We start from the raw sequence: 27,728 nt of genomic DNA, 5'->3' as shown, positions 1-27,728 counted from the left end.
GATTGTTGTTAAATTTGAAGTTGTCTTTTGTTGTCCATCTCTGATTTAGAGCTATTGAGTGGGTATGAAATCAATTTCACTTTTATTATGATCGAATTTAGAAAAGTCAATCAAATGAGCTGAGGTTCCAGCCAATTGGTAGCTCCGGGCTGCCAGTGTCAGCCTTCTTTTTTCAACACTTTTCTCCCTTCCTCCCATCTGCACCACCACCCCCTGGCCCCAGCCTCCTGCTCCTGCACTGTTCCAGTGACCTGGACTTCCTGCTTCCTCTCCTGACCACACCCCTTCAGCCTGATTTTCCACAAGTGAGCAGAGTGACCTATGGGAAACTTAAATCAGGTTGTGTTGCACCCTGTCTGAATATTTCTGTGGCTACCCATTGCTCACAGAATAAAATCCATCCCCCCTTCATGTCCAGGAAGGCCATTGTCACCATGCCTGCCTCCTGACGTCTGTCATGATACCTTTGTGTCCTCAACTGTGGGCACCTGGGACTGCTTCCTGTTCTTAGGCAATTTCAGCCCCATTCCACCTCAGGGCCTTTGGTCTTACTGCTCCTCTTGTCCAGTGTATTCATGCCTGGCTCCTGGCATTCCTTCACATGATGCTCCTTTCTCCTTTTACCCTGAGTACCCCCTGCTCAGCCTGGGTCTCGTATATACTCTTTTTATTTCACACAGTGAAGCTACCCTATTTATAAGTGGGTTTATCTGTTTACCATCCTTCTCATCCATGACTCCAGGGACCTATCTGTCTGAACTACTGAATGCCCGTTCCCTGGTACAGTATCAACCCCAGACCCACTAAATACTTGCCAAATGAAGGAATGATAGCAGCCTTGAGCAGGGTCCTCTGAACAGGAACTTGAAGTTATATAGAGGCTTGCTCCCTTCCCCACCTAAGCCAGCCATGGCTCCCCTCCCGCTGACTGTCAGGATGCCTGGCCAAGAATGCTGTTGCTACACTGGTTATGTTAAAGTGCGGTGTCTTCCTCACATGTTCGGTGAGAGCCTGGTCTTGTCGACAAGAGTTCTGATCTTATACCCCTCTGTGGCCTTGGAAGAACTCAGCTCATTCGCCTGGCAAAGCAGGCATGGTCCCAACTTCAGAAAGCATTGCAATCCGGTGGGTTATTGACAATGACTATAACTGTTTTCCCAGAGACCTTTTCCTTACCTAAGGTGTTCTAGGATACATGCCATCACATCTCTGCTTGAAATGACCATGGCAGGTCTGCAGGGGCGTTGGTTCACCCTGCTCTGTTAGCAGGGAGATAGTTCCTTTGCTGTGCTCCTAGTTGTTCTCTTGTGTCCTCTTAGGATGGGTGGCTGGGGAAAAGGTCCCAAATGCATGGGTATGGAATGGCTGGAGAGAAAATGCCAACCTTTTGTTTTTCCTCACAAAGTTGTGAACTTGTGTCTTGAAGTTTCTTAGCTCTGCAGCCCTCGCTCTGTGGGTTTTCCCAATTAACATTCATTTGTTTGATAATGTAATGCAAATTTCCCCCTTCTCCTAACTCTGTGACTCAGTGTATTGAAAACTACATTCAGAGAAAACAACTTGAATAAAGACAGCATTGCAATGCGTATTTTAATGGAAAAGGCACAGCCTCACCTCTCTGTCCTGCTCCTTGCCCTGTGGACTAGGCTTGGTCACTAGCTTAAGGCCCCAGGCCAGTGCCATATCTGTCGGAAGACATTCCTGACTCCAGCTAATTTCTCTGTAAGACCAAATCAGTCCCAAGACCCAGAGAAGTAAGACAGAAAATATAGCATTCTCAGAGCCATCTCACACTATTTTGATAAACTAAATAGATTTGATGTATGAAATTCCCCAGTATATGTTTGTAAGAGTTAATATCACCAAAGCTTCGTCATTCTTAAACTATATTTGCAGCTTTCCCTGTATTTCTCTACCACTTGTGGTGCTTATTTATTTACTAGTTTTCTTCAACTTGACTACTTAATTTGAATAAGTTTATATAAAGAGGAAACTATAAATTTTAACTGTAGAATGCAAAAATAGCATTATTGGGCATAATAGAAGGTAATCATAAAAACAAATACATAGCTATGAAAATAAGATGTCTACTGGGGTACAGTCTCAAATCTTATAGAATATACAACCAGTGCTTCATCTATCACACTTTATGAGACACAGATTTTAAAGTAAACCTAACTTTTTTTTGCAATGCAGTATTTTAAACCCAGTGCCTCAAACATGCTAAGCACATGGTCTACCACTGAGCTACATCCTCAGCTCGTACATATAACTCTTTTTGACCAGAAAGAAAGAAAGACAAAGGGAAGGAGGAGGGACTACTGAAATTCATAGGGTAGTCAGAAAGTTTATTCTAACACTCAGAGGTGAATTTGCCTCCTCAGGTTGATAGGAAGGTGTAAGAATTTGTCTCAGGGACAGATCTGCTTTTGTCATGGAACATATGTTGGCAGTTATTTCTTTTCCTAGCATAAGATTTTGTAGGTGCTCTGAGCTCTCCTTGGCTCCAGGCATGGTTGGCCAATACACACTCAAGTATCAATTCCACAGACCGTAGTTGCCATGAGACATGTTCTGAGAAGGTGCTATTTAAGTTGAATTGGCCCCAAAGATGGAAATAAATCTGGATCCCTGATACATTGGTATATTGGGCAGTTCCTAAGAACAGAGCTAAGCACTAAAGTGCATATAGCTGAGGTGATACATAGTCACTGGGCTTAAAGAACTGAAGAACAAATTGGGAGATTAATCAGTAGGGGTCAGTCAAGGAACGAGGAACTCAAGCAGAAAGGGGTTCAATACAGGAGATTGGGTACCTAGAGAATTTCTGTAGGAACAGAAATTAAGAGTATGCAGTTAGACTCTTGGCTTCAAGGCCAAACCACCATAGCTGAGCCTGTCTGGATCTCAAGTATGGAATTTATAGAGATAAGGCAGAGTTCTATCCAGCATAAGTGTCCAGATCCTAGTACATGGTAACAAGTAAGCAGTAAGTACCAGCGGGATCGCAGGAAAGAGGGAACAGTTTGGACTAGACCTGGGCCTTGCAGAATTCTGTACGAGGATGTGGTAGGCAGGTTCTCGGTCAGAAAAGGTGAGAGACAGAGCTGGGTAATGCTACCCATCTATGGGCTGCCATGAGGGCTTGAAAGTCTCCAGCCTGCTCTTTCTCAAAACTTTTTTCTTAGTGCCATGCATTATACTGACAAAGTTTTACATGCCGTAGTTCCCGTTCTTCCTCTGAATGTTACTTCTCTCCACCTCAGTCTCAGTAACACACCCACTGATATTAGGCAGCTGAGCCATGAGGCTAAGCCCAGGTGAGGCTCACCCGGAAGCCAGTGTGCCACATTGATAAGCCACACTGCCTCTGCATAGTGGGAAGGGGAGATGGAGGTGGGGCTGACGCAAGGACTCTATGAGTCCTGAATTCCAGGACAAGAATTTGAACTTGACCTCAAAGGAGATGGCGGGGTAGTCACTGCATGTCTGAGGGCAAGAGAATGACATGCTGGAGATGTGCAGATGACCTAGCAGGAGGATGTGGGCTTGGTGGGTGTGAGAAAAGGCAAGAGGCAAGAGAGCAGTCAAGAGACAAGAGCAGTAGTCGAGCATTTTATTCATCCAGGTTTTTTCCCTCGTTCAGTGCTTTTTCAAAAAGCATGAACTCTTTCCCAACCATGCCTGAATCTCAGGTGGTGTTAGGTTTTCCGTTTGGCCAATGAAGCAGGTGCCTTCTGATTTCCTTTACTCACTAATAGCTTTGATCATGGGGCTGGGGATTTAGCTCAGTGGTTCCACTGCCTGCCTCACAAGTGCAGGGACCCGAGTTTGATCCCTGGTACCAAAAAAAAACCCAAACTAATAGCTTTGATCTTTGACCATGGCCAAGGTCAACTTTGAACCATCATTTATTCTCCTTATTTCTTTTCTGTATTGTTTTTTTAAGGCCTTGACAGTGGCATGGATGACCTGTCTTTCTACCTGATCTACTCTGGTCATGGTAGTGACTGGGAATGGTCTGGCCCACATGGAAACATACGATGAGATGTGATGCTTCTGGTTGAATGGAGCCAATGCATGGATTTTTGAATTCAGAAACTTGTGCTTTGAATCTCTTCTGCCACTTTGTGTGTGCGTGTGGAGGTGCTTATAGGTCTTGGGCAACTGGCTTAACTTCCTTGAACATCAGTCTTCCCTTCTATATTGCTGAGATGACAATGATCCTCATCAGGTTGTCATAAGAAGTCAGTGAAGCCATAAGTGCAAAGTGTTTATCAAGGTGGACATGCATACGGGAGAAGTTCTGGAAATGTTTTTCACTTTCTTTTTATGGCTTTCTGAGATCTGTGGGAGGTGGCTCTGACATTCGGAAGTCTGTTGTTGTGAGCCTCATTCTAATGACTCAGCCCCAGGGCTCTCTTCTAGTGGTCCTGGTTTCATCCCCTCCCTCTTATGTCTGGCAAAGATCTCAGCAGAGACAGACACACATTTTGACCTAGGAGAAGGACCCGTGAGCCAACCTGGATCTCAGTTGTCTCATAAAAGTCCATGCCAAACACCAGCTGATTGCTCATCTAGCAGATGCAGCCAACCTGCTAGCTCAGCCTCCTTAAAATATATCTCTTCTTTTCTGTAATTGGCTCAAGTGCGTTTCCTTATCAACCCAGAGCAACACTGAACACCACCTCCTTGACCGCTCCCACATCTCTGCCACTGAAAAGAGCTTGAAGCTTTTGCAATTCTCTAAGCATCTGGCCCATCTTATCCATATGACATTTGGAATTTTAATCTTCTAGTTATAGGTTTTCATAAATCTGGTTTGAAATCGTCACCGCCAGTCTCCTCTGCCGTGGGAAAATGGCTTTAAAAAGATATAGAGGGGTTGGTTTGGGCACGAGTGTAGGTGACAGAGGCTGCTCCTGGGTCGTTGGAAGGGAAGCGCTCCTTGGGGAGCCCTCACGCTGGTTTCTTACTGTGGCCGAATCATGGCTTTAGTTTAACTCACTCTGCTTTGGAAGCCCACGTTGGGGTTTGGGGGTTCAGAACTAACACTGTGCTAAGCATCATGCTGGCTGCTTAAATGGGTTGTCGCATAGCTCCCTTCACATGATCCCCACTTTACAGATGGGTAAAAACTGAGGTTCCACTGTGTTAAGTACTCTGTCTGACCTTCCAAGGTGGTTGGTTGGTGGAGGGGATTTTTAAATCTAGGTTTAGCTGACTTCAAATCTTTTTCCCAGTGCATTTGACTCTGCCCTATTAATCTGTGGATTCTTGGGAGCAAAACCTCCAAATCCATGGCTCTGAAATGCTGGAACTAAACTAGTTGGTGATCTTTTAACCCAGGAGGGGAAATACAGCAGATGGGGGAATCAGACGTTGGGTCCGGCAGGACCTCGCCAAGGTCTCAGCCGTTGGGACTTAATCCTGAGGGAAAGTGGGTGAGCCTGGAACTTTCAGCAGGGCGGTGGCAGGAAACCACTTTAGCAGTTGTTGAAGGCTGGCTCTGTGGCAAGTGTGCCAGTCGCTCTCCTTTTCCCGTTGATTGACCGAAGCATTCTTATACCCATGTGAACTCTCAGTGACCCTGGTCTTTCACCCACAAGCACTCCAGGGATGCTAGGCCACAGGTGGGAAGCTGCCAGCATAGATCATTTTTATAGCATTTAGAATGGGAAGGGAGAGGGAAAGGGGATTCCAGATTCCAGATCTTCACTGAGTTTGTTCTGTTAATATCGAGAAGGTTGTGTTGCCAGAACTCTGCTAAGAGGCAAGATCCCCAGGTGACCAGAGTGAATGACCTTGTAGGTCATTCGTTTGGACCAGTAGCTGCCATTTGCAATCAGTTACCATACGATGGATCTGGTGTCTCCCAAGGTGGGTGTACCTGGATGCTGGGCTGCAGCTGGCCAGGACACCTGCTATACTGCCACAGGGGAGAGGGCTGCTACTTCAGGGGGTCCTGAGAGAGTGTGGGCTGGGAACCCCATTCCCAACCCAGCTTGAGAGAGTCTGTCACCTGCTCTGCCAGGACAGTCTAGCATGGGCGTATTTTACCTGCAGAGCATGTGCAAGCTATGAAGGGACTTGGGGCCCAGAGGCAATGGAGGCCACTGCAGCTGGATGGGTGCCTTCGGAACCTCTGTCTTTCCTTTCCTTGTCTCTCTCTTGCCTTATTCCATATATACCTGCAGGGCCCGCAGAGCCCTGAGAGGCCCTACTTTGTATAGTCTCTAGGGGCTGAAACATGACATTTCACAAGAGTAACTTGATGGGGAAAGTCTTTTAATTGTCCTGGTTTCAGCCCGGGAACCTAAAGATAGAAGAGTACATCTTGGCAGCTTCCAGGTGCCCACAGGAGCCCTTCTGCTTTCACTAAATGTACAAACTTTGGTTAATGCGGGTATGAGCTTAGTGATGGCTTCATACTTCTCCTCAACATCCACACTGCATCTTGGTCCTCCCCACTGGCCCACTGCAGCTCCACCCGCACAGCGGAGTGGGCAGTTCTGTGCCCACTTCTGACCTGCCTGGGCTTGGTGGGTTCCTCTGGACATTCCAGCACTTGGGGAGCAACCCACAACCTCACTGTAGGAAAGGGAGGATCCCAGTTGCATCCAGGGGCCCAGACAAGGCTGCCCCCTCGTGGGCATATCTGTAGGCTTCCAAAAAGTCTGAGCAGGTCCCCAAGGTTTGAAAAGCAGGGAAAACCCCCCTTCTCTCTAACACATCAAGTGTGAATTAATTCTTTTTCCCATTTCTAGGTAAAAGCCCCTGGGCCCTGCTCAGAAAATTCTGCTCTTGACTAAATTGTTTCACTCTGAAAATCCATGCCCTGAACTCATCTTAAACTAAATTATCCTGAAATGTAAGCTGAGACTCCAGCTTGCTAGCTTGGCTATTCTTTGTCTTTCTAAAGAAAGAGAGAAAAGAGAGGACAATAGATGTGCCTGTGAGTCTGTAGGGGTGTGTGTGTGTTCTCATTGCACCGGGACGGCAGAGTAAGGGTGTGGCGGACAAAGTCCGGTCCCCTGGCACCTGTGCTCCCCGTCTGGTCTCCAGCCTTGGGTGATTTATTTATGTTCCCAGATTTGGAAGCTTTCCCCACAAGGAGACAAAATGTGAGCCAAGGGAACACTGGAATCTTACCTCCGGACCCAAACGTATGCTTTAACCAGAGTCTGATAACTTTCCCCATGGGCTTATTAGGACTGGGAATTTCAGAAGTGCAAAAGATAACTTTATTTTTGTGGGGAGGTTTTGTTTTTAACCCCTGAAGTAACCTTATAGTTTATTTTTCCTTGTCTGATGCAGTCTCCCAAGCTGCTGACAGTTTGCCTTTGAAATCAGTCAGCTTTGATCAGGGATATGGCAGTGAGACAAGTCATTTTGACTGTCTGTGGCAGTCCAACCAGCCTGACAAGAGCAAGGCCGTATCCCAGTGTGGGGAGTGGAAAGCCGTGGACACGAAGTCAGGCTTTGGCACCGTAGCCCTGACCCCTGACTGTTGCTAGCAAACTGAGCCCTGGTTGGTCCCTCCCTCCTTGCACCCTGGGGTCCCCCATACAGCAGCTTCCCCAGCCGTTTCTCTGGGGCCTTGGAAATGAGCCTGCTGCTGTCACCTCCCACATCCCTCTCTTTACAGGACATCTTCCTCCCGATTGCTAAATGACAAAACTTCCTGGTTACCCTCTGGGCCTCACCTTCCCCAGGCAATGAATAGTTAAGGATCTTTGTCTTCTCCATTAAGTAAGGCAGTTCGTGGCTCCATGAGTGGGAATACAGGTGAGGCACATGGTCCTCGGTAGCCCTTTTGTCATGAGCAGGGTGACGGTATTGTGGCCTATGTTGGCAGGATGTGGCTGAGCTGGAATATAGCCATCTTCTGGTGGCATGGTGACAAAGGACAGCTTCTGGAGTAAGGCTGACCAAGTTCAAATCCCAGCACCATCATTACCAGCTCAGTGATCTTGGGCAAGTTACACTGCGTAAGTGTAAAATGTAAAATGAACAGAATAACAGCCTGGGACTTTCAGGGTTGTGAGGATTCGATGAGAAGTAAATGTATAACCCCAGTGTGGTGTCTGACATGTACCATGTCTTAATAAATCAGGGCTAAGATCACTGCGTTCATTCCAATAACTGTGATTGTTATCCTTTACCCAGCATCGCCTTCTGTTTGGAGGAGATAACCAAAGCCTTGCCTTATGAGAGTATTGATGGGAATCTGAAATACTTCCAGGATACAAAGACTCACGGAAGAGACTGGATGTTCCTTCTCTCTCTGAGGGCTAGAAGGATTGGTCTCTGGGATGCTCCTCACCAGAGTAGGCCCAGCGGAAGGAAGACCTTTCTGGGCGGAGTGTCAGATGGCTTTCTTAGGGGCCAGGAAGGCTCTTCAGACATGGGAGTGGGGGGAAATTGGCCAGGGGTTTGTACAAAGAATTTGTGCCCAGAGGAGGAGTAGGGTGGGGCCTGATGGCTGGGGAGGCCTCTTCTATGCCCAGGGCTCTGTGATTCTGGGGCTAGGGAGGCTCTGTCCTGGTTGTTTTTAGCAAGGCAGAGGTGCCACTTGTGCAGAGACCATAAGATTGGGAGCCCTCCCCTGGCCTGTCTTCTGTGACCCAGGCTCTGGCTGTTGCATCTTTCAGATAAGATGATGGCCCTGCTCTTAATTTGGCCTTAGTTGAGTGATTCATTGAGGGTGCTTAATAAAGCACTTATGCTTCACTGTGTGGGCTTGGTTAAGAGTGCTGTGACAGTGTTTATTCCTCCTGGTGCATGGCTTTTGAGGACAAGAGAGACTCAGTGGCAACAGGCACTTCGCAGAATCTCTTTGTCCCGCAAAAATCAGCTTCTTCACAGCCAGGCACGGTGGCACGCTCCTGCAATCCTAGCACACAGAAGGCTGAGGCAGGAGGATCATGAGTTTGAGGCCAGTCTGGGTTACATAGCAAGTTCAAGGCAAGTCTGGACTACATAGTGAAATCCTGTCTCAAAAAACCAAAACAAAAAGCAAACAAAAAGAATGAAAAACAAATCCCGCTTCTAGGAAAGCCTCTGATGCCCAAATTTAGCATGTTTTTTTTCCCCAAGAAGCCATTAACCCTTCCTAGGGGGCACAGAGAGAAGTGGGCCATGGCATCCTCTCCACTGGTTATAAACCACCCTTTTGATCACAGAGACAGGCCTCCTGGCCATCCCTTTCCAGGTTTTTCATGCCTTCCTGCAAAGACAGTTATGTGTTCCAAGCTGGGGTTTGTTTTTACCAGCAATACAGATGTTTCTGCTCTCCTGCAAGATTTCATTAACGCTCAACCAGTGGTTTGCTGTGGCAGGAGACTGCCAGGATTAATATTTCTGCAGCACATTCCCTTCTCTTCACTTCTGGCACCAAAATATTCCCAGGTGGGCATATTGTGCTGTTGCCGTAGATCAAAACTATGCAACGGAATCACCAGTGCATCTGTTTAACTCAGATGGAGCCTCCGATTGCAGAGTGTGTCGGCTTTGCCTTGGGACTGCAGGCTGGGGCCATGCCCTCTGGTGACTTCCAGATCAGGCTGCTCGGGCTGGGCATTGGGCTGGAGTTAGAGAGGAGTGGGAAGGGCAGAGGCCAGGGGAGTCTTGAGCGATGTGCAGTGCGATGTCCTCCCTATCTCTGTATGAGCAGAGCTTCTCGATGAAGACACATGTGCCTGTGAATCCCGTGTGTGGCCTGGGCAGGTCATTTACTTCCCTGGAATGTCAGGGTCCCCATTGTACAACAGGGCAACATTCCCTGGCCCCTAGGCTGTAGTGTGGAGGCTTCATGGAGAGGCTGCACACAGTTAACTGAGATAGAGCAGAATGCCCTGGAGCAGGGGACTGTCAGATGAATACAGTATTCTGCCGCTCCGTCAGCTGGCAGCCGTACTGTGCAGGCGGAGGAAACTCTTCATTCCCTTCCTCCTTTCACAGCAGAAAAGCCCTGTGGACGGCAGAACCAGTTTTTCTACCTGTGAAGTGAAGGACCCAAATGAACAATGATCGTAACCTGACTTGCTTGGCATGTGTTTCCTCGGCCTCACCCAGTCTATGGCTGATGGAATTGGGAAACGGTCAAACAAACAGGGTGCTTGTCCAGGATTGTTTGGCAAGGGTAAAGGAAAGCTTGAGGGGGTGGACTGGGCTACAAGGTGAGACAAGAGTGACACAGCATCATGTGACCTGTGGCCAGTTTGCTCATTGAGTTTTACCACCGACTTTCTAAATTCAAGTCTGCGTGGGAAGAGTCGGATTTCATGCAGCTCGGGTATTTTGTGTGTTTCCTTTACGTCTTTGGATTTCTAGGATACAATGTATGTTCCTACTAGTTTTATAAGAGTTCAGTGAAGAAAGGAATATGGAAGGATTATTGATTTTACAATTATGGTTCCACCCAACATATGTCGAGTGATCTGGGGTTCTTTTAATGGTGACTCTGCAAGCCACCCCTCTTACCTGGTGCAAAGGCACTTGTGGCTCCCAGTCCTGAGTCATGCAAGCTCTCCAAGTGCTAAGTGAGTCATTGACAAAAGACAGCCTTGTTTTATCCAACTGAAAGGCAGGGTAGATTTTATTCCAGCCCTGAGGTCAGTTACCAGTGGTCAAATCTGTGGATGGGGTTGTAGAAGAAGCTCTCTATTAATCAGGACATTGTGATAGCCAGGACAGTCTATTTCCTGGCTGTGTTGGGTGACAGATGACAAAGTGGATAATGTGTTCCCTGACTGGTTTCTTTCTAATCCCTAAAATCCATCCATTCTTCCTCTTGCTCTTTAATCTATCTATCCATCCATCCACCTTCCATCCGTCTGTCCATCTATCTATCCACCCAATACATTGGCACTGAATTGACACCACACTCAAGTTTAGGGAGTATGGAACTAATAATCAAAGATCCTGTCCTCAGAGACTGTAATAAAATAGGTGACAAGACATGTAAGTAAATGGACAAAGCCTAAGGGGAAAAAATTGGGATGAGGGGTGAGACTACATTTGAACCCCAGGCTTTTTGAGAAACCCAGAGGATCCAGTTTGTAAAGATTGTACATCCTGACCGCAAGAGTAAAGGCCTAGAGCCTGGGAAGAGATGACTCTCTATACGAAATCACCAGTAGTTGCACTGGGCTGATGCTGAAGGGGAAGAATGGGCCATCAGGGGCACCTGGGCACCTGCTTACGTAGCAGTTCCTGAAAGTCCAGTCCGGGAATTGGAACTGGATTCCGCAGGTGCTAGCAGGTGTGGCCAGTGGGAGGCCTTCTGGCTCCGGCTTGAACCTGGATGCAGGCTGACACCTTCTGACAGGCCTTCTTCCCCTGTGAATTCTGCAGTAGCTGAGAGCTGGGGCTGTCTCGTGACGGGGCCGGCCTGTCCTGCAGAGCCAGGCATATGCAGTCCCAACCTGCATTTCCTCCTCTCGTGGCTTTCTTAAAACGTATCCTTTTTAGCTTTTCTCACTTTTATGAACAGGTTTTCCAGTGTCCCAGGCATTTCCATAAGATCTACTTTCCAAAAGCCTCACCCCTCAGCCCTCTAGGAATATGGGAGTTCGGAGATGGGTGCAGCCTCCCTCTGTGGCCTCTTCTATTTTTGGAATCTGTCCCTGGACTATAAATAAGGCTGTTGCCTAGTGCCAGTATTGATGGTATTTGCAGCTGTCCTCTGGGAGATGGACTCAGACGAATAACCCATTTTCCAGAGGACATGGCCGTTAGGTGACAGCTATTTACGGTTCCTATTGACTAGGGCCAAACCTGAACTGTCACCGGTGTTAAAATTTCATGTTCTGGGAGCTGCCTTTCCTGATCAGGCTGTCTCTTTCTATTTATTTGAAACATCTCACTGTGTTTATCTAGGTTCTCCAAAGAGAAGAGCCACTAAATCTTGAGGCTCTCAGGTGTTCCAGCTGCTGAGATTTTAGCCAGTGTACCCTCTGAACCAGGGTTTGCACATTTCCATTTCACAGAGGCGTACATTGAGGGTCAAAAGGTGAAACCGCTCGCTCTCCCAGAGTCACCGGGTTAGTTTGTAAGTGACAGAGCCAGAATTCAGGCTGACTCCTGCCTGGAATCAAAGCCTGGATAATTTCCATGAAACCTTGCGTGTCTGATTTCGGGACCCGGAATGTCACTATGGAGGTTTTTATTTATTTATTTTGTCCCCTGACAGTTCAGTCGCTTGGAGTTAAGTAGTCGATTGAACATGCACTTTTCAAAAGCTCATTCATGCTGAATTTGTTTTGGTAGCCACAGCGCTCCATCTTTACAGAGTTTCTTTCCCATACCCTTATATGAAAATAAATAAAATGTCAGGCAAGATTCCTTCTGGCTTCATAATCTAATGCACTTTATAGATGGCTGAATTCTCCAGAGAAGTTCTTATTGGAAAATATTCCTTTCTCCACTTCTGTTTCTCTGTCAGAGGGATATTACATTGTAAGCCGTAACTGTTTTCTTAGTGGCCTTGGTGTAGATGTTGTAGGAAATTATCTTTATCAGCCACCTCTGCTGTCATCAGATCGCTTTCATCTCAAGTACTTGCGCTTCTTCAACTTTAAATTTTCAACATGATTGGGCTTGTGGCCAGGAAGACAGAACATCTTGGTCTCTCACATCAGTGCTGCTTCTTAGAAAAACGAATGTATAATAATTAAGAATCTGGTCTTTAAGAGCAGAACTTGAACATGGTTGAATACCTGCCTTGTTTCTTGTTAACCTCTGGACCTTGGCATATTACATTGGAATCTCAATATTCATTCATTTCCCCTCCCTACCCTGACCCCCCCTCCCCGGCAGTGCTGAGTCTCCTACATGCTAGGTAAGTGTTCTACCACTGACCTACATCCCCAGCCTTCAGTTCTCTTACTTTAAGGTGGAGGATTTATTTTAGTATTCTTGTATCTTTTTTATATGCTACGTAGATGTATGCCAATCCCTTTTCTTTTCTTAATATTTATTTATTTATTTATTTATTTATTTATTTATTTATTTATTTATTTTTGGTACTGAAGATCAAACCTGGGGCATTCTACTTCTGAGCTCCATCCCTAGCCCTTTTAATTTTTTTTTTTTTTTTAATTTCCAGATAGGGTCTTGCTGAGTTGTCTAGGCCGGCCTCAAACTTGCAATCCTACCTCAGCCTCCAGACTGGCTGGGATTATAGGCACATGACACCACTTCTGGCTCCTATGCCAATACTTTGAAGAATTAAATGCTTTCGATCCTCCTTAGTGTGGCACACTTGAACCAGGCTGCCCCACTCATCTGTTTTCTAAATATTAAGAAGTAGCTTGCGTGCCTCTGAAATTCTTCTCTGTCCTCCTTTCAGAACCAATTATCCATATACTTATGTAGAGTGTGATTTGATAGCCGATGTTGCCTGGCCATCAGAATTCTCTAGAGAATTTTGGAAAGAAAAGAAAGGCAGATGGCTGGGTCATCCGAACATATGGACTCACACTCTTCTGTGTGGGGCCCGGGCATCTGTGTTTTCTAAAAGCTCCGCTGGGACTCCGGTACACAACTAGAACGGAGACGACTCGTGTCACCAGCATATTGGGCAAGTTGGATGTGTGGATTGTGGACAAAGCTCATGAAACTCCAGGTCACGGGACCAAAGGATTTCTGCTCCTTCATGAAAATCCTCATGGTTACCATGATTTGCAAAGATGGTCTCAAATAGGAACTTAGAATTTCCCTCTCTCCACACAAATCAAAGCTCCAAACTGGAATTCTGCAGAGGGGCATGTAAGAACCTCCCTTCCACCCTGCGACCTGCCTTCTTTGGGTGGTTTTCTGATCTGCTGAAAGCTGGATCTTTCTTTTGGGGGGTGCTTTGAGTACCCTTTTGCACAATTCAAGATGCACCTCCACGTATACTGTCTCTAAGGAAACTGTGGTGTCTGTAACCAAGCCCAGTTTGGAATATACCCCCCGTGCCACCATAAAACCATCAGCTGTGGCCCACTCTCTCCCTCGAGATTCTCAGGGCAGGAGCTGGCCCCCAGAACACAGCATCCTAACTGTAGGGCCACTCATCAGAGGCTCCAGTCGTCTGAATGAATGGGTAGAGGAGGTAGGGCCAGCACAGTGTTCTCCAGCAATGATAACCTCTTCTCAAAAAAACAAACCTCTCTCAACACTTTCACTTCTTTTTACACCCTGCCTCTGACAACACAGAAAAGACCTTTGAACAGGCTCTCTCCTATGCCTTTGAAATTCTGCATTTTGCGTATTTGTCCCACAATTCCTTTGGTAAGTGGCATTGGTCCCTCAAGTTTCAGCCAAGACTTAGAAGCAGCCACTCTGTCCTTCTGAATTACTGGCACAATGGCTGAAGACTGTTAGGTCAGAGAAGGGAGGTATTTGCACCGAGTACTTAAATATTTTTATCTCTCTGAACCTCAGACTCCCCTGAGTAAAACGGAATCAGTCATGCAAATTCACCCGAAGATTGTGAGGAATAGATGTGACAAGTGCATAGAAAGTCTCGGAGCCGGGCACAGAGGAAGTGCTCAGTGGTATCCATTATCCAGTTCTGTTCAATCAAAGCTCTAGCCAGCTTGGCCACCTCCTTAAACTGTCCTTCACTGAGAGACAGCCAGCTGGAGAAGGACTACGTCACCACCCCATGGGGACAGACTCCTGGGCCTTAGTCTAGAAGCCACCAGGGGGAAGGTCCCGTTGGGAACTCCACACAAAAGCAAGGTCCTAACAGCTAACTGAATTAAGCAATTTATCAAGCAATAGAAAATGTGCTTAAATTTGCATCCCCGAAGCAGATGGCCAGCATGAGGAGATTAAATTAGTTTTATTATGTTTGAAGAGATTAATTTGTCACTTTATTATTTTTTCTTTTGTTTATATAAAAAAGGAGATGTGATTTTTGTTCTCTCTGGCAAACATCATTTGTAGAAAGAGGTTGTCCCTTAATGGAAAACAAAAATATGGAAGGACGTTTAAAAACAATTGCTTTCTAACTGTCTATTAATAGCCAGTGCAATTGTGTAGAATCCATGGCCCAGAGAACAGAAATGCTGCCACCTATTGCTGGCAAAAACTGGCTTGTGTTTCCAGTAATGGCTATTTTCTTTCCCTGAAAAAATTTAGATTATGGACCTTTGAGCAGTTAATTGGAGATGTTTTTATGATAGTGAAATTCTTAGGATCTGGTGTTTCCTAGTTTACATTATTAATTCCAGCATCTCACATCAAGTTATCATAACCTGGTAAAGCTGAAGGAACCTCAGGCATTTTAATTTCTTCTTTTAAAGGTGAGGAAGAGCCAAATGCGGAATCTTTAAGATCAAATGGGATCTTTCGTGTTAGGGCTCGGAGTTGCTAACTGGAAGATTCTCAGGATTATTCATTGGGCACAAATAGTTCTTTCATGGCCGTTTTCAATGGATCAAAGCAAAACCTGAAGTTTTGAATGGCTTCTTTTTTGTTAAGTCCTTTTATCCCTAACAGATACTAATGAGCATTCTGGGAAATTCACTCATGCAGGAAGTTTATTGTTCATAATAACTGGGGTACAGGCTTTATGTATTATACTCATGTGCACTGTCTCTGTTTGCATATATATATGCATGTGTGAGTTTCTGAAATTTTGTGATCTCCAAATTAACCAGCAGGCTAACATTCTGTCCTTGCAATGGCTAACTACTTGCCCGTAGATGATAAAGAATTAGGTTTTCAAACTGGATGGCACACCACAGTCAATTATGCAGCTCTTTATTTGTTCTTTTCTTAAATCTTTAAGAATAGATTTAACTTTGCAGAAAACAGAAAGTTGCAGTATATCCCACAACATATATTAGTACAGTACAGTTGCCCCCACTTATTATCAAAGTCATTCAAATTTCTCTGGTTTTTATCTAATATCCTTTGAATCCAGGATCTCATCTGGGATACTATGTTACAGTTATCTGTTACAGTTATCTTTATGCCTTCTTAGCCTCCTCTGGGCTTTGACTTTCCTTGTTTCTGACGCTCTGTACAGTTTTGAGGAGTATTAGTGAGGTATTTTGGGGAATGCCACCTCCTACACCCTCGCTCCCCAACTGAGGTAATTAGACTTGGGTTGAGGGTTTGGGAGAAGACCACAGAGATGACATCCTCACACTGTATCAGGGGTCATGCTATCGCCACGATCTTATGGCTGGGTTAACCTTGCTCACCTGGCTAGGGTAGGGTGCGTGTCGGCTGTCGTCATCCTAACATTACTCTACCGCTCCTTTCTACGCCTTGCTCTGTGTGTAGCCCACACTTCACCTTGAGAGCCGAATATCTACATGACTTGATTTGGAATTCTTTTTGCCTGGAGGTTTTTCTAGTGTCATTTATTATTCATTCAATCATTTCTTTATTGAACTCATGGATATTTGCTGCATGCTTTGGGTTATGATCTAATACTGCTTTATTTTGTCACTCAAATTGTTTTGAGCTTGGCAAGCTTTAACCTTTGGGGACTCTTTCAGTTGGCTCTGTGCCCCTTTTGCATACCTCATCATTGTGTGTTGGGAGTTACATCCGTACTGGATTTTTGTTTGTTTGTTTTACAGTGTTGAGAATCAAACCCAGGCTGCTCTACTGCTGAGCTACATCCCCAGCCCCCTTTCAAACTTTAAAAAAAATTTCAGACAGGGTCCTGCTAAGTTACCAAGGTGGCCCTGGAGATCCTCATGCCTTCAACCCCAAGGGGCTGGGCTTCAGGGGTCCATCACACCTGGGTACATCCCACCTTTTTTATATACTGTGCATTTTACTTTTTGATACCATAATATGCTCCAGGCTTACCTTGAGTAGTTTCTGCCCTGGTATGATAATCACCCATTTTCCAAAAAAAATCCTGGTTCCTTTTATTGGAGAAAGGTATTAGGGGCCAAAATCTGGGGCTAGGCAGGCTTGTTGCTACTGGAGTGTCATTGTTCTTAGACCCTTTTTAACTGGCAGAACAAGGAAGTATGGATATAAACTCTGTATATATGCATATTTATAAGCATTGTATCTAGATTAAGTAAACATTCATTTATAGTGATTTGATATCTAGATCAGTATATATTTTATACCATGGTTTCATTTGTAAACTGAAATTACAGTTTCTATAGTCTCCAATGCCAATCTGTTATGACATGAATCATTCTAGCCCTCTTCCTTTGTTTAGCTGCAACCCCTGTATCAACAGTGATAGGAACCTGGGAAACTTATTAAATATGCCAGTGCCCTGAGAGTGATGTAGACACCTATCTGGGACCTGGGGATCTGAATTTTATTAAATTCTGGACAATGGAATTCTCCCATTATATATAAACTCCAATGGTGCCACATAGCACTTATCACAATTGCCCTTTGGCATCTTTTTATATCTTCATGTGACATCCTTGTTTGATTAATATCTGTCTCTCCCTCGAGACATTAAGCTCCATGTCAGTTTTGCATATCACCATGTCCCCAGTACTGGTGCACAGTAGGTACTTAATAAATGTTTGTTGAATGAGTGGGTGGAGTTATATAGAGCAATAATGAAGAGGAGAAAATCTATGTGATTATTTGAACCCTTCGGACACTCCAAATGGCTTTCTTGTTGCTTGTGAAATGTCATCCAGTTCAGGACTTTGAGTCAGGTCTGGTTGATGTCAGAATCCAACACCTTTTCTGTTAGAGTCCCTGCTGTCGGAAGCCCCTTGTTTGCTGCTTCAGTGTCTGGGGAGCTCCCACTGGCCAGAAGAGAGCTGTGTGGGTGGCCGTGGGGGTGGGCAGGGAATGGCAGCACCCATGTAGAGTGTCACCCAGGCCCCATTAGGAAATTGACTCCAATTTGGTCTGGGGAGAGGGGTTGGGTTTTTTCCCGCTTTTTCATGATCACAGTGAAGGTGACATTGATTTACAAGTCAGTGGGTTGGAGCAGAGAAGGGAGGCTTCTATGGGTGGAAAAGATCAATTAAATGATTATCCCAGCTGCCACACACTAATGCCTTTCTTACTGAGTTTCAGAATCAGGAGGCAGAAGGCTGCCGCATTTAGCCTTTTTCAGGAAATCTAATTGCCAACTTTGAGATGCCAAGTTTTATTAGATTGGGAAGAGCCGATCTCTGCGGCTGGCAGTTTTTGGCACTATAGAAAACATTCCACTGCCACCTGGAATTCTAAGTGACCTCCTTCTCTTCCTTTTTTTTTGAGTGTTTTCCTAAAATGTTATGAATATAACACTTGTGTGATTTTTATCTGGATTCTAGAGGGTTGGGATTTAATACCTGGCAAGCTGTCAAAGAAATATTTATTGAGTTCCTACTATGTGCTTGGGACCTGGGCTGGTGGCCAGGGATTGTGGCACTAAGCAAAACAGACTTGTGTCATTTATAGAGTGCTCCAGCTGGCATGCCCTTTCCATAGCTTCATGGTCCCCGAACTACAGGGTCCATGAGAACCACTAGTGCTTGGTCAAACCTAGGCTGCCCGACTCTCCAGGATCTTTGATTCCACAGGTCGGGTTGGGCCTGAGAATCTGCATTTCCAACAGGTCCCCGGTGATGCTGGTGCTCCTGGGCTGGGAGATCCACTGCCCTGTCTCTCTTACCCAATGCCACAGAGTCTCTTACCCAGTGTCACCTCCTTAGAGACACTGTTGTCAGTTTCTCTACCACGGTATTTCCCCACTGGTCACCATCCACTCTCACTCTCTTTTCATGGCATTTAGTCTCTGATATTTGTTTGCCTATTTGTTTATTGCTGTCTTCTCTCTTCTTCCCATCATCCTCAATAGAATCAAGCCTCATAGAAGCACTTTCTTGTTCACTGTCAGTCCTCTGATAGAAGAGTAACTGTCAACAGGGTGTGTGTTCAGTAAATACCTAAATGATGCAATAACTGTGGGTGTTCTGAGCCTTTTTAAAAACCGGTACATGTTTCTAGCTTTAGTTTTTTGACCAATCTTCATTCTGATTTCCACGAGGAGAGGTGTAGGATGCCGTAGGAGAGTAATGTGGAGACCCAAGGCGGAACAGAGATTGCAGGATGTCCCGCCTGGAGCAGTTTCTGGCTGAGGCCTTGATACCTGTCTTAAACACTGCACACAGGTTTTAGCTGAAAAACTGTGGGATTTGTTTGGAAATCACAGCAGCCGCTCTGGATTTGCTTTGAGCAGACCTGCGTTCCATCCAGCAGGTGACTCTTGCTCAAGCTGGGTCAGTAAGCTGCCAGCCCCTATCTCTGAGCTTGGTAGGAAGTGGGGCCTAAAACAGGCTACTTCTGACACCTTCCCTCCTGCAGGCTGCACTTTTAAAATCTGGAATCCAGCACCTTTGCCAATCCCCAGCAGTCTTTTCAAAATCACTGTAAAATTGAATGAAGGCACCAGTCTCTTCCCATGTAAGAGTGAGAGCTTGGCTGGAACATGCGGAGGCCCCTCCTCCCCTGGCTGTGACGGAATAGAAGGGCAGGCACTGTTCTCTCCCTTTGACAGACAGAGGGTTAGGCATATGATGGGGTGTGGGAGCCCCCACGGGCCTGACAGTGCCAAGGAAGGGTGTCTGAGCCCCACTGCCAGCAAAAGCACGCAGGCTTTTTACTCTCCTGTGGCCGCTGCTGATGTGAAGCCTCCAGCCTGCTTGCTCAGCCTTTGCCAAGCATGGGCCGAGGGGAGCGACTTCCCAGGTTGTTTGCCTGGGGCAGCCAAAGAAGCGGTGATTTATTGCCCCCAAGTGTGCCATGAAAATGTAAGCACAGAGAGTGAGATTCTTCTGCAGAGTGAAGAGAATCTGGTGCAGGCAATGGGAGAAGCAGGAATCGCAGCAGTCTAGAGTCAGGGCAGGGGGCCAGAGGGCCGCCCTGGGGGGTTGGGGTAACATAAGCTGTCGCTATTCGGGAGGTGGCCTGTGTAAGAAAATCTGACCACAGCGGGTGCATGACTTCAGCTAAAATTAACCTTGGAGGCTTCGCCCGCCTCCGCAGTGCTTTGAACTAGACACCCCCGAGAGGGCACAGGCCGCGGGCTTCGGAGGCTCCCGCTCACTGCAGCAGGGTCGAATCATGCCCGTAAGCATCAGCGTGTGGGTTCCCGCCCGGGGTCAGAGTTGGGATTCCTGCGACCATTATAAAGTGGTAAGCAACCACCAGGGGTCCTGGCAGGGTCTCTGGGGAGAGCTGGAGAAGTTGATATGAACTGGGCTCGTGCTTAGAGATGGTTCCAATTTACTTTCTATGCCGGGTGGGCCCCTGAGCCTTTCATCTTCGGGGTACTCTGCAGAGCTAACTGCTTCCTCTGCTGTTCCATGTGTCCTCGTGGGGTGAGGCCCGAGTGGTGTATTTTTAGAGCAGGTAGAGAAGGATCCGTCTGGAAATGGTTGGTGGCCTGAGAAAATACAGTTGCACAAACCCAAGGCGGGGCTGGCTAGGCCAGATCGGGAGGGTCGTGGGTGACAGCAGGTGTGGCCAGTCTGTTTTCCTCCCTGGGCCTCAGCCAGTGCCAGCGGGAGAGAGCAGTACTGTGGCTGGGGGTCAGAGGAGAAGTCAGGGAGTGCTCTGTGGGGCTCCATTGCAAGAAGGACGCGTCTGGGGCAACTGGAAGTGATTTCCTGCCTGGTGAGACCCAGAGATGTTCCAGGAAGGATCACGCAACCCTTTCCTCCTCCTGGCCAGGGAAACCTGGGTGGGATCTTTCCGGCTGGAAGGCAGGCACCCCCGTGGCTTCCCGCTCGCAGTGGAGAGCTCGCATGCACAGAGCAAAAAGGCAAGATGTACCTTTCTTCCTTTGTGCCTCCTTAACATCCAGGCTATTCATGTTGCCAGAGCTAACGGTGGTCTTGGGGCTTTCAGGTGTGGAATTCTGGGTTGACAGTAAATGATCACTTTGATGTAGTCTGAGGATCAGAGGCCATAGCTTTATGGCAGGAGAACCTCTTTAGCTCAAGCTTCTTGCAAAAACAATGTGATTTTTTTCCTTCCCTCCCTGAGTTTATCTCTGCCCTCTGCCAGTACACATATCTCAGGCAGTGTTGATAGTACCAGGTGGGTTTTCAGAGCCTCATTCTCTAGGGAAGATTGTGCTTCTTTCATTTGGTTAGTGAGTACTGTGTATAACTGACCTTGCAGTGATTAAGTGTAAAATATTTAAATCTCCAAAGCATTTGCATAGCAAGCAGCTATTCTGTGTTGCTATAGGAAAGGATATGGATGATGCAGAGGGGAGATCCCTGCAGGAAGATACCTTTCAAGGGATTCTGAAGTCATTTGTCATGTGGGGCACTCTGCTGAGTCCTCTGAATGTTTGACATCCTCTTGCTGCCCCCATCCTCCCAATGTGTTGGCTCATTAAAGGTACAGGTCTACTGGGCTACTGGACACAGGTCCCTCTGGCTTTAGATGTCTAAAACTGCCCAGTCCAAGCATCATTAACAGGGATGCCTTGGGGTTATTATTTTACTATTGGGGTCTAGGCTCAGTGCCCTGTGGAGGGGATTTCTTTTGAGGTAAGCTGTTAAGAATAGACCTTTCAGTAGGAGGAGGCTACAGTATGTGATCTGGAGCTTTGATGAAAACATCTCACATGCCTGCCTGGGGATTTCTGTGTCCTGATGAATCTGGCTGGAGAGACACGGGTTTAAAATTCCCCCTTTCATAGTGATATAGGGGAAATAACATAACTCCCAACCTGCTAGATGTCAAGTACGCTGAGCTTGTGTTCCCCAAAATCAAAGAATGAATTCTAAGGAACAATGGAGGTTAAGAGTAGGAAAAATTTATTGAGAGAGACAGCTCCGGAGAGACAGGGGACCCAAAAGTGGGTTGCCACTGAGCCCACTTCCCAGAGGAAATTTTATAGAGCAAAATCACAAGGTGGGTACAGCGTGGGTCAAAACCATGGCCAGCCAATAAGATTACAAGTGTAGCCGCTTAGGTAATATTGAACCAATGGAGAAGCAGGCCACATAGCAAGTATACATGGAAAGAACAAGGACCTTTTTAGGAAGAGAGGAATCAGAAGGTCCTGGTCACACACCGGGTGACTGATGTCTATCTGGACTTTATTGGACCAGGTGGTATCAATTATATTGTATACTGCTTATACAATATAATTGTATGGGGGCGACATGCAGGCCTGGTCATTCTGTCTATCTTGAGGCCTGGCCTTCAACAGATGCGCCTCCAGCCACAGTTGTGATGCGCTCTCCTCTTCGGCACTGACTCCCTTGAGGGCCTCGCCCCATTTGCACCCTCTAATATTTCTACCTTGGTTTCGCCTTAGACCTCTCTCCCTGCCAGTGAGCCCTTCTGAATGAGCTGGACTGATTTCCATACCTGCCTTGTGATGGAAAGGTGACCGGGCTGAGTTGGAACATCTTACTGGCAGTGCTGATGCTGATCTTGGGCCAGCTGAGCCCTCAGTCATCTCGTCTCCGAAATGGGGAGAGTGCAGGCTGTCCCCCGTTTCCCAGGATGGCGATGAGGCTCAGATTGGATTCTGTTTCGGAAAGAGCTTTCTAATGGTAAGCCCCACGGATGGGAGCAGAAGCAGCTTTGTTGTTAGGACTTTATTCTTCATGAAATGACTCAATTGGGGCCTCCCTCCAGGGCTTTGTAGAATAAATAGTACCTTTGTGCAGATCATTCTTTTGTGCTCCTGGCCAGGCTGTCCCAAGGGTAGGGGAGGCACCCCTGCTTTCCTAGGTGCCAGCGTGATATCTGGTAGTCTTCCTAGTAAAAGCCTCTTACAAGAATATAAAACGATAAAACCCCAAGATGCCCCTGGGCATGGCAGCTCCTACATCTGAGCCAGAGAAGGGCTGAGGGCACAACCATCATTCTGCTCTAGCCAAGTCTCTTGAATCGCTAAGAAAGGAATGAGGCTCCCAAACCGGGGAGGAGAGGGAAGTGCATTCCTAGGGCAGGGCCACAGGACGCTGCTGGGAATCGCCGGAGTCCAGTGTTTCAAAGCTTTCGCCACACAACTTTCCCACAAAGGGCACAGCAGTGTCTCTGCCAAGTCCTGGGCCCTTCTACCAACAGGATCAGGATCCGGCTCTCTGGCCACTCAGGAGACCTCGGGGAGTCCCCAAGGCCGTGTGGCTTCCTTAGGAAGCATCCTTATCCTTTACCCATGCTTCTGCCTGGTGATGACAGATGCCTCCCACTTTGTCCTCCTTTGATCCCTAACCTAAGGGGTTGTTCGAGGTGCTGCCATCTTACTTCCTCCGTCTCATAGAGGAAGAAGTCCGGCTGGAGGAGTTTCTGTGCTTGGCTGGGTTTGCATTTATTAAGAGGTTGGAGCCAGGGTGTGACCGCATATCTGACGTCACATTCTACATGGAACCATGGTGTGATAGTTTCTCCCTGTCACTCACACAGCATTTAGGGAAGTTTGTCATTTGCAGAAGAACTTCAACAGGGGATAACTGCTCATCTAATGCTTTGGGGGTTTAGACATTTTACAATCAATTATCCCAAGGTCAATCCCTTATGTTCATTATTTGTGGTTGGCACAGCCCTCGTGTAAAATACACGTTTATATTTATTTACACAAAAATTGTATTTTCTGGGACCCTAAACTCTGCACTTCCCTCTTTCTCTAGATGAAAGCAGAGCAGACCTCACCACCTCATTCTTGCTCTACCTTCAGGCACAGCCCCTCGCACAAGAGGGTGCTGCCTCGGCTCCTGGTCTTCTCTGCTCTGGCTCTCCTAGTCTTCTCTGATCTGGCTCTCCTAGTGAAATCAACCTGCCTGTGGGTGTGGTGGCACAGGCATGTAAATCCCAGCACTCTGGGAGGCTGAGGCAGGAGGATTACAAGTTTGAGCCTAGCCTGGGGAAGTTAGCAATTTAGTTTCTTTTGTGGCTTGTGTCTAAATGTCTCCCTAAAGCCTCATGCAGTCCTTTTCAGAGGTGACTGAATCTGGAATGTGTGATGCTGGGATTAAGGGCATGTGATTTCTAAACTGCTACATGTGAGTGATTGGTTTGGCACTGCCTGGTAGTCTAGATGGGATAAAAAGGCATAAAGACACTGTTAAGGTCCCTCTTGCATTCCCCTTTAACTTTGGATGTTGGTTATTTTGCCTCAGCAACCAGAGAAAAGTAACTAAGACAGTCTCAAAATAAAAATTTCCAAAAAGGGCTGGGTATGCAGCTCAGTGCAAAGGCCCTGGGTTTAATTCCCAGTACCATTTTTTTAAAAACAAGAAAGCCTGTAATCCCAGCATTCAGGAGGCTGAGGCAAGAGGATTACCATGAGTTCAAGGCCAGCCAATTAATCTACATAGCAAATCTCAAACAAATAAACAAACACATTTAGGCTGCTGTGCAGTCTTTGCTTAAACTTACCCTTAGGCTGCAGGAAAAATCCCATAAACTACCAACCACTGCTCAGTTTTCTTGAGCAAGAAATACCTTCAAATAATCACTGTGTGTACACAGTTTGCATTGGGTGTTGGGAATCTTAAAATTTATTATTCTTACTTGCAGTGCTGGGGATTGAACCCAAGCCCTCGTGCATGCTAGACAAAACTCCTATCCCTGAGCTACAGCCCTAGCCTTGGTGATAGAAATTTTAGTGAGCCATGTGTACCTTTTGTAGCCACTCACGAGAGTGGCCATTAAAAAAAAAAAAACTACACTAAACCTTTTTACCATAAGGAAAAAACACAAAACAAAGAACCCCTCTCCCAGTGATTGCATTTCCTCACATCCACCTCCGGTGCTACAGCCCCAGCCTGAGGACTGGCTGAAATGTAAATGTTAGCTGGGGTCAGTGACTCTCCCACCCGGAGCTGCAGACCTAGCTCCTGGAGCTCCCAGCCTGGATGGAATTGCACCTGGGTCAGGTGAGTTTGGATCGCCAGGGCCAGGCACAGACGGGGCCAGGGCCAGTAGAGCCCACCCTGAGTAGGGCCAGCAGGGCAACCTCAGTGAGCCCTAAAGATGCCAGGGCCAAAGCCAAGGAGACTTGTGTGGAAGAAAAGGGAGGCAGCCAGGAGGGTCTCTCAGCCAGCATTCCCGGAGCAGATGCCTTGTAATAGGCACTCTGATGGCGCAGCGAGGTACCATGAGCTCACCCTCTGCCCTCTTGGCCCTGGGAACAAACCATCCCTCTCTTAATGGGGAGAAACCTAACCAGGGCTCTGGCTCGCTCGCTCCTGGCCCTTTACCCACTGGGAAGTGGAACTTGGCACTTCTTGTTCCTGAGGATTCCACTAGCCCTAGAGAGCACTGGTAAGAGAGATTTTAGGGAAGATTTCCAAGGGGAGAGTTGAGATCACACACAACTCCACTAAATGTCTCTCCGTGGTGTGCCCCCCAACTTCCCGGTCTTGCTACTGGGTCCAGATCCTCCCTGAATTCCCTTTTTCTCATGCAAAGCATTTTAGCTCACTGTCCTCTCCCAAATTTGCATGCTCATACACAGCCTCTGCAAAACAGCTGCTCCAGGGAGGAGGATGGGCTGTGGAGGGAACTGATAACCCTGAACTTTTTTCCCTGTGGTGCTCCACACTTGGCTCTCCAAGGAGAAAAAGCTGGACAGGTTGCACTTGTCCATTTCCATATGCAAATCCTTCTCCTCCCAAGCCTGATTTCCATCTACCAACACGCCATTCCTGAGCCATGTGCCTGCCCTCCTACAGGATATTAGGAGCACACATACTCCGGAAAAAAAGCAATACAGGAATTAGGGTGTGATGAGGGTTGTTGTCTGTTTGTTTTTGTGGTGCTGGGGAATGAATCCAGGGCCTTTGCACTGAACTACATCCCCAGTCTTTTTTAAAACTTTCGAGACAGGGTCTGGTTCAAACTGGATTCAAATTTGCAATCCTCCTGCCTCAGCCTTCCAGAGAGCCGGGATTATAGGTGTGTGCCACTACGCACAGCCCAGCTATGTCTTTTTCAGTAGCACTTTACCATCCGAGGTCAGATGAGTCCTACAACCAGGCTATTGAAAACTGCTTCTCAGCAAAGTGTTCCTTACCATGCTTGTTCTGTGCCTTTCGCTGGCACTGGTTTGAAAGAGACGTGAAATATCATCTTGATTTCATGGACTATCTAGGCAGTGAAGGGGCCAGTCCATCCATTCATCTATTCATGCAACTCCTCCTGTAACCACTCACCTGTCTTTTCTTCCACTCTCTCATTCATACGGACATCCATCTCCCCGGGGTGGCCCTCCCTCCAGTCCCCCTTCCACGATAAAGGCATGGGCAAGGTGCTTTTGGAGGCAAACAAATGGAAGAACAAGTCATTTGGTGCTGGGCCTGGGAACTGGACTGGGAATGGCCTGCCTGGGTTTAGGCATTTGCAGGGCTGAGGCCTTCATGGGTGGGGTGGGGGAGAGATCTCCAAAGCTCTTACAAGGGCCCTGAGGCTGATTTTTTGTTGCATGCTGGGATTTTAGAGAAAGGAGAGTGGCCTGGTGGTGGCCATGGTTCACTGCTGCTTACAGGTACCAGCTGTGTGCCAGGTGGCACTTTGCTGCCCACTTTACCAGCCTTTAGTCCACACGTAGACATCATAGTCCTGCCAGTGGATAATAGGCTGTTGTCCTGTTCTACAGATGTGCAAGCTGAGGCCCAGAAGGGGGTGGCTGCCCAAGTAACAAAGCCTTGGCGTTCTCCTTGTCCAAACAGGTGTGGAGTCCTTTAGATCTAATGTCTCACTCTGTGTACACAACCACCCTATGCTGAGGAAATGTGAGACTCAGAGAGGTTAAGCAACCTAGGACTCTAAGGTCACCAAGGACTCTAAGGTCTTGGCTGGGTCCGAGAAAGCCAGAAGTCCTGGCAGCGGGTGCCTGGAAGGCCAATCACAGGGCAACTCAGCGGCTCGAGGGAAGTCTCCTCTCCTTAGCTGCAGTGTGTAGCGGAGGGAGCTGCAGAGGATTGGAGGACAGGGCGGAAATGCTGACGAGGTCAGTCGGCGGCCCATCCAGAGAGACGCCCGCGCCCGCCGCGCCGTGAGTTTCCAGGAAGACTGAGAAACACTTGCCATTGGGGCCTGGCCCCCGTGGAACTTCACTTTCTATTGAATGTGCGACTCTGGCACGTATTTGATGTTTTATTTATTTTTTTAGGTTAATTAAGTTAATTGGTACATTTTAGATGTACATAATTATAGCATTCATCATAGGGAATTTGTACATGATATAGCTTTTTGTTTCCCCCAGCGCTGGGGATCGAACTCAGGACCTCGCACTTTCAAGGCAGGTCCAGCGCCACTGAACTAAATCCCCGGCCCTTATGTGATATATCTTTCTTTTTTTTTTTTTTTTGGTACCGGGGATCAAACTCAGGACCTTGCGCTTTCGAGGCAGGCGGCAGAACCACTGAGCTAAATCCCCAACCCTATATGATATATCTTGAGTCTTCTTTTTTTCTGATTCCTCTTCCTTCCCTTCAACTCCTCTTCCCCTCCTTAACTTACAAATCTTTGCTTCCATTTTATCCTTCTTTTCTCGTTTTTTTGCCTTTTCTCTTCCTTCCTTCCCCTCCCCCATCCCTTGTTCCTCTTCCCATTTGAACTTTTCTTCCTATTTCACAGTATCTATTATACATTTTGGTCCTTGTTTACACTTTCAGTTTCTCACACCAGAGAAACAATGTGATATTTATACATATGTGTCCCATTTATTTCACTTAAGAGTATGGTCTCAAGGTGCATCCATTTGCATAGACATGACCCAAGCTTGTCCTTCTTTATGGCTGAGCAGTACTCCATTGTAT

General features: G+C 46.9%; 1 protein-coding gene across 18 annotated transcripts in view; it reads left to right on the top strand.

Annotated features, from left to right (window-relative positions):
* The window catches only part of Nav2 (neuron navigator 2), a 665,125-nt gene that overhangs the window by 384,285 nt on the left and 253,112 nt on the right, over positions 1 to 27,728 (top strand). The window contains exons 1-2 of one of the 18 annotated variants that reach the window (XM_087211233.1): positions 19,890 to 20,127; positions 22,271 to 22,511. The exons of 16 other annotated variants lie outside the window; for them this stretch is intronic. In XM_087211233.1, the coding sequence (XP_087067359.1) occupies positions 22,509 to 22,511 (3 nt within the window). In that variant the 5' untranslated portion in view covers positions 19,890 to 20,127; positions 22,271 to 22,508. Of the gene's footprint in view, positions 1 to 19,888; positions 20,128 to 22,270; positions 22,512 to 27,728 lie in introns of those variants that run through there. One more of the 18 variants, XM_087211230.1, reaches the window with a different exon arrangement.

The sequence above is a fragment of the Heterocephalus glaber genome, unplaced genomic scaffold (assembly GCF_053883595.1).
Source record: "Heterocephalus glaber isolate CG9 unplaced genomic scaffold, H.glaber_assembly_v1.0 deba00001428, whole genome shotgun sequence".
Lineage (NCBI taxonomy): Eukaryota > Metazoa > Chordata > Mammalia > Rodentia > Bathyergidae > Heterocephalus > Heterocephalus glaber.
The sequence above is the reverse complement of the archived record's forward strand: the minus strand, read 5'-3'. Positions and strand labels throughout refer to the sequence as shown.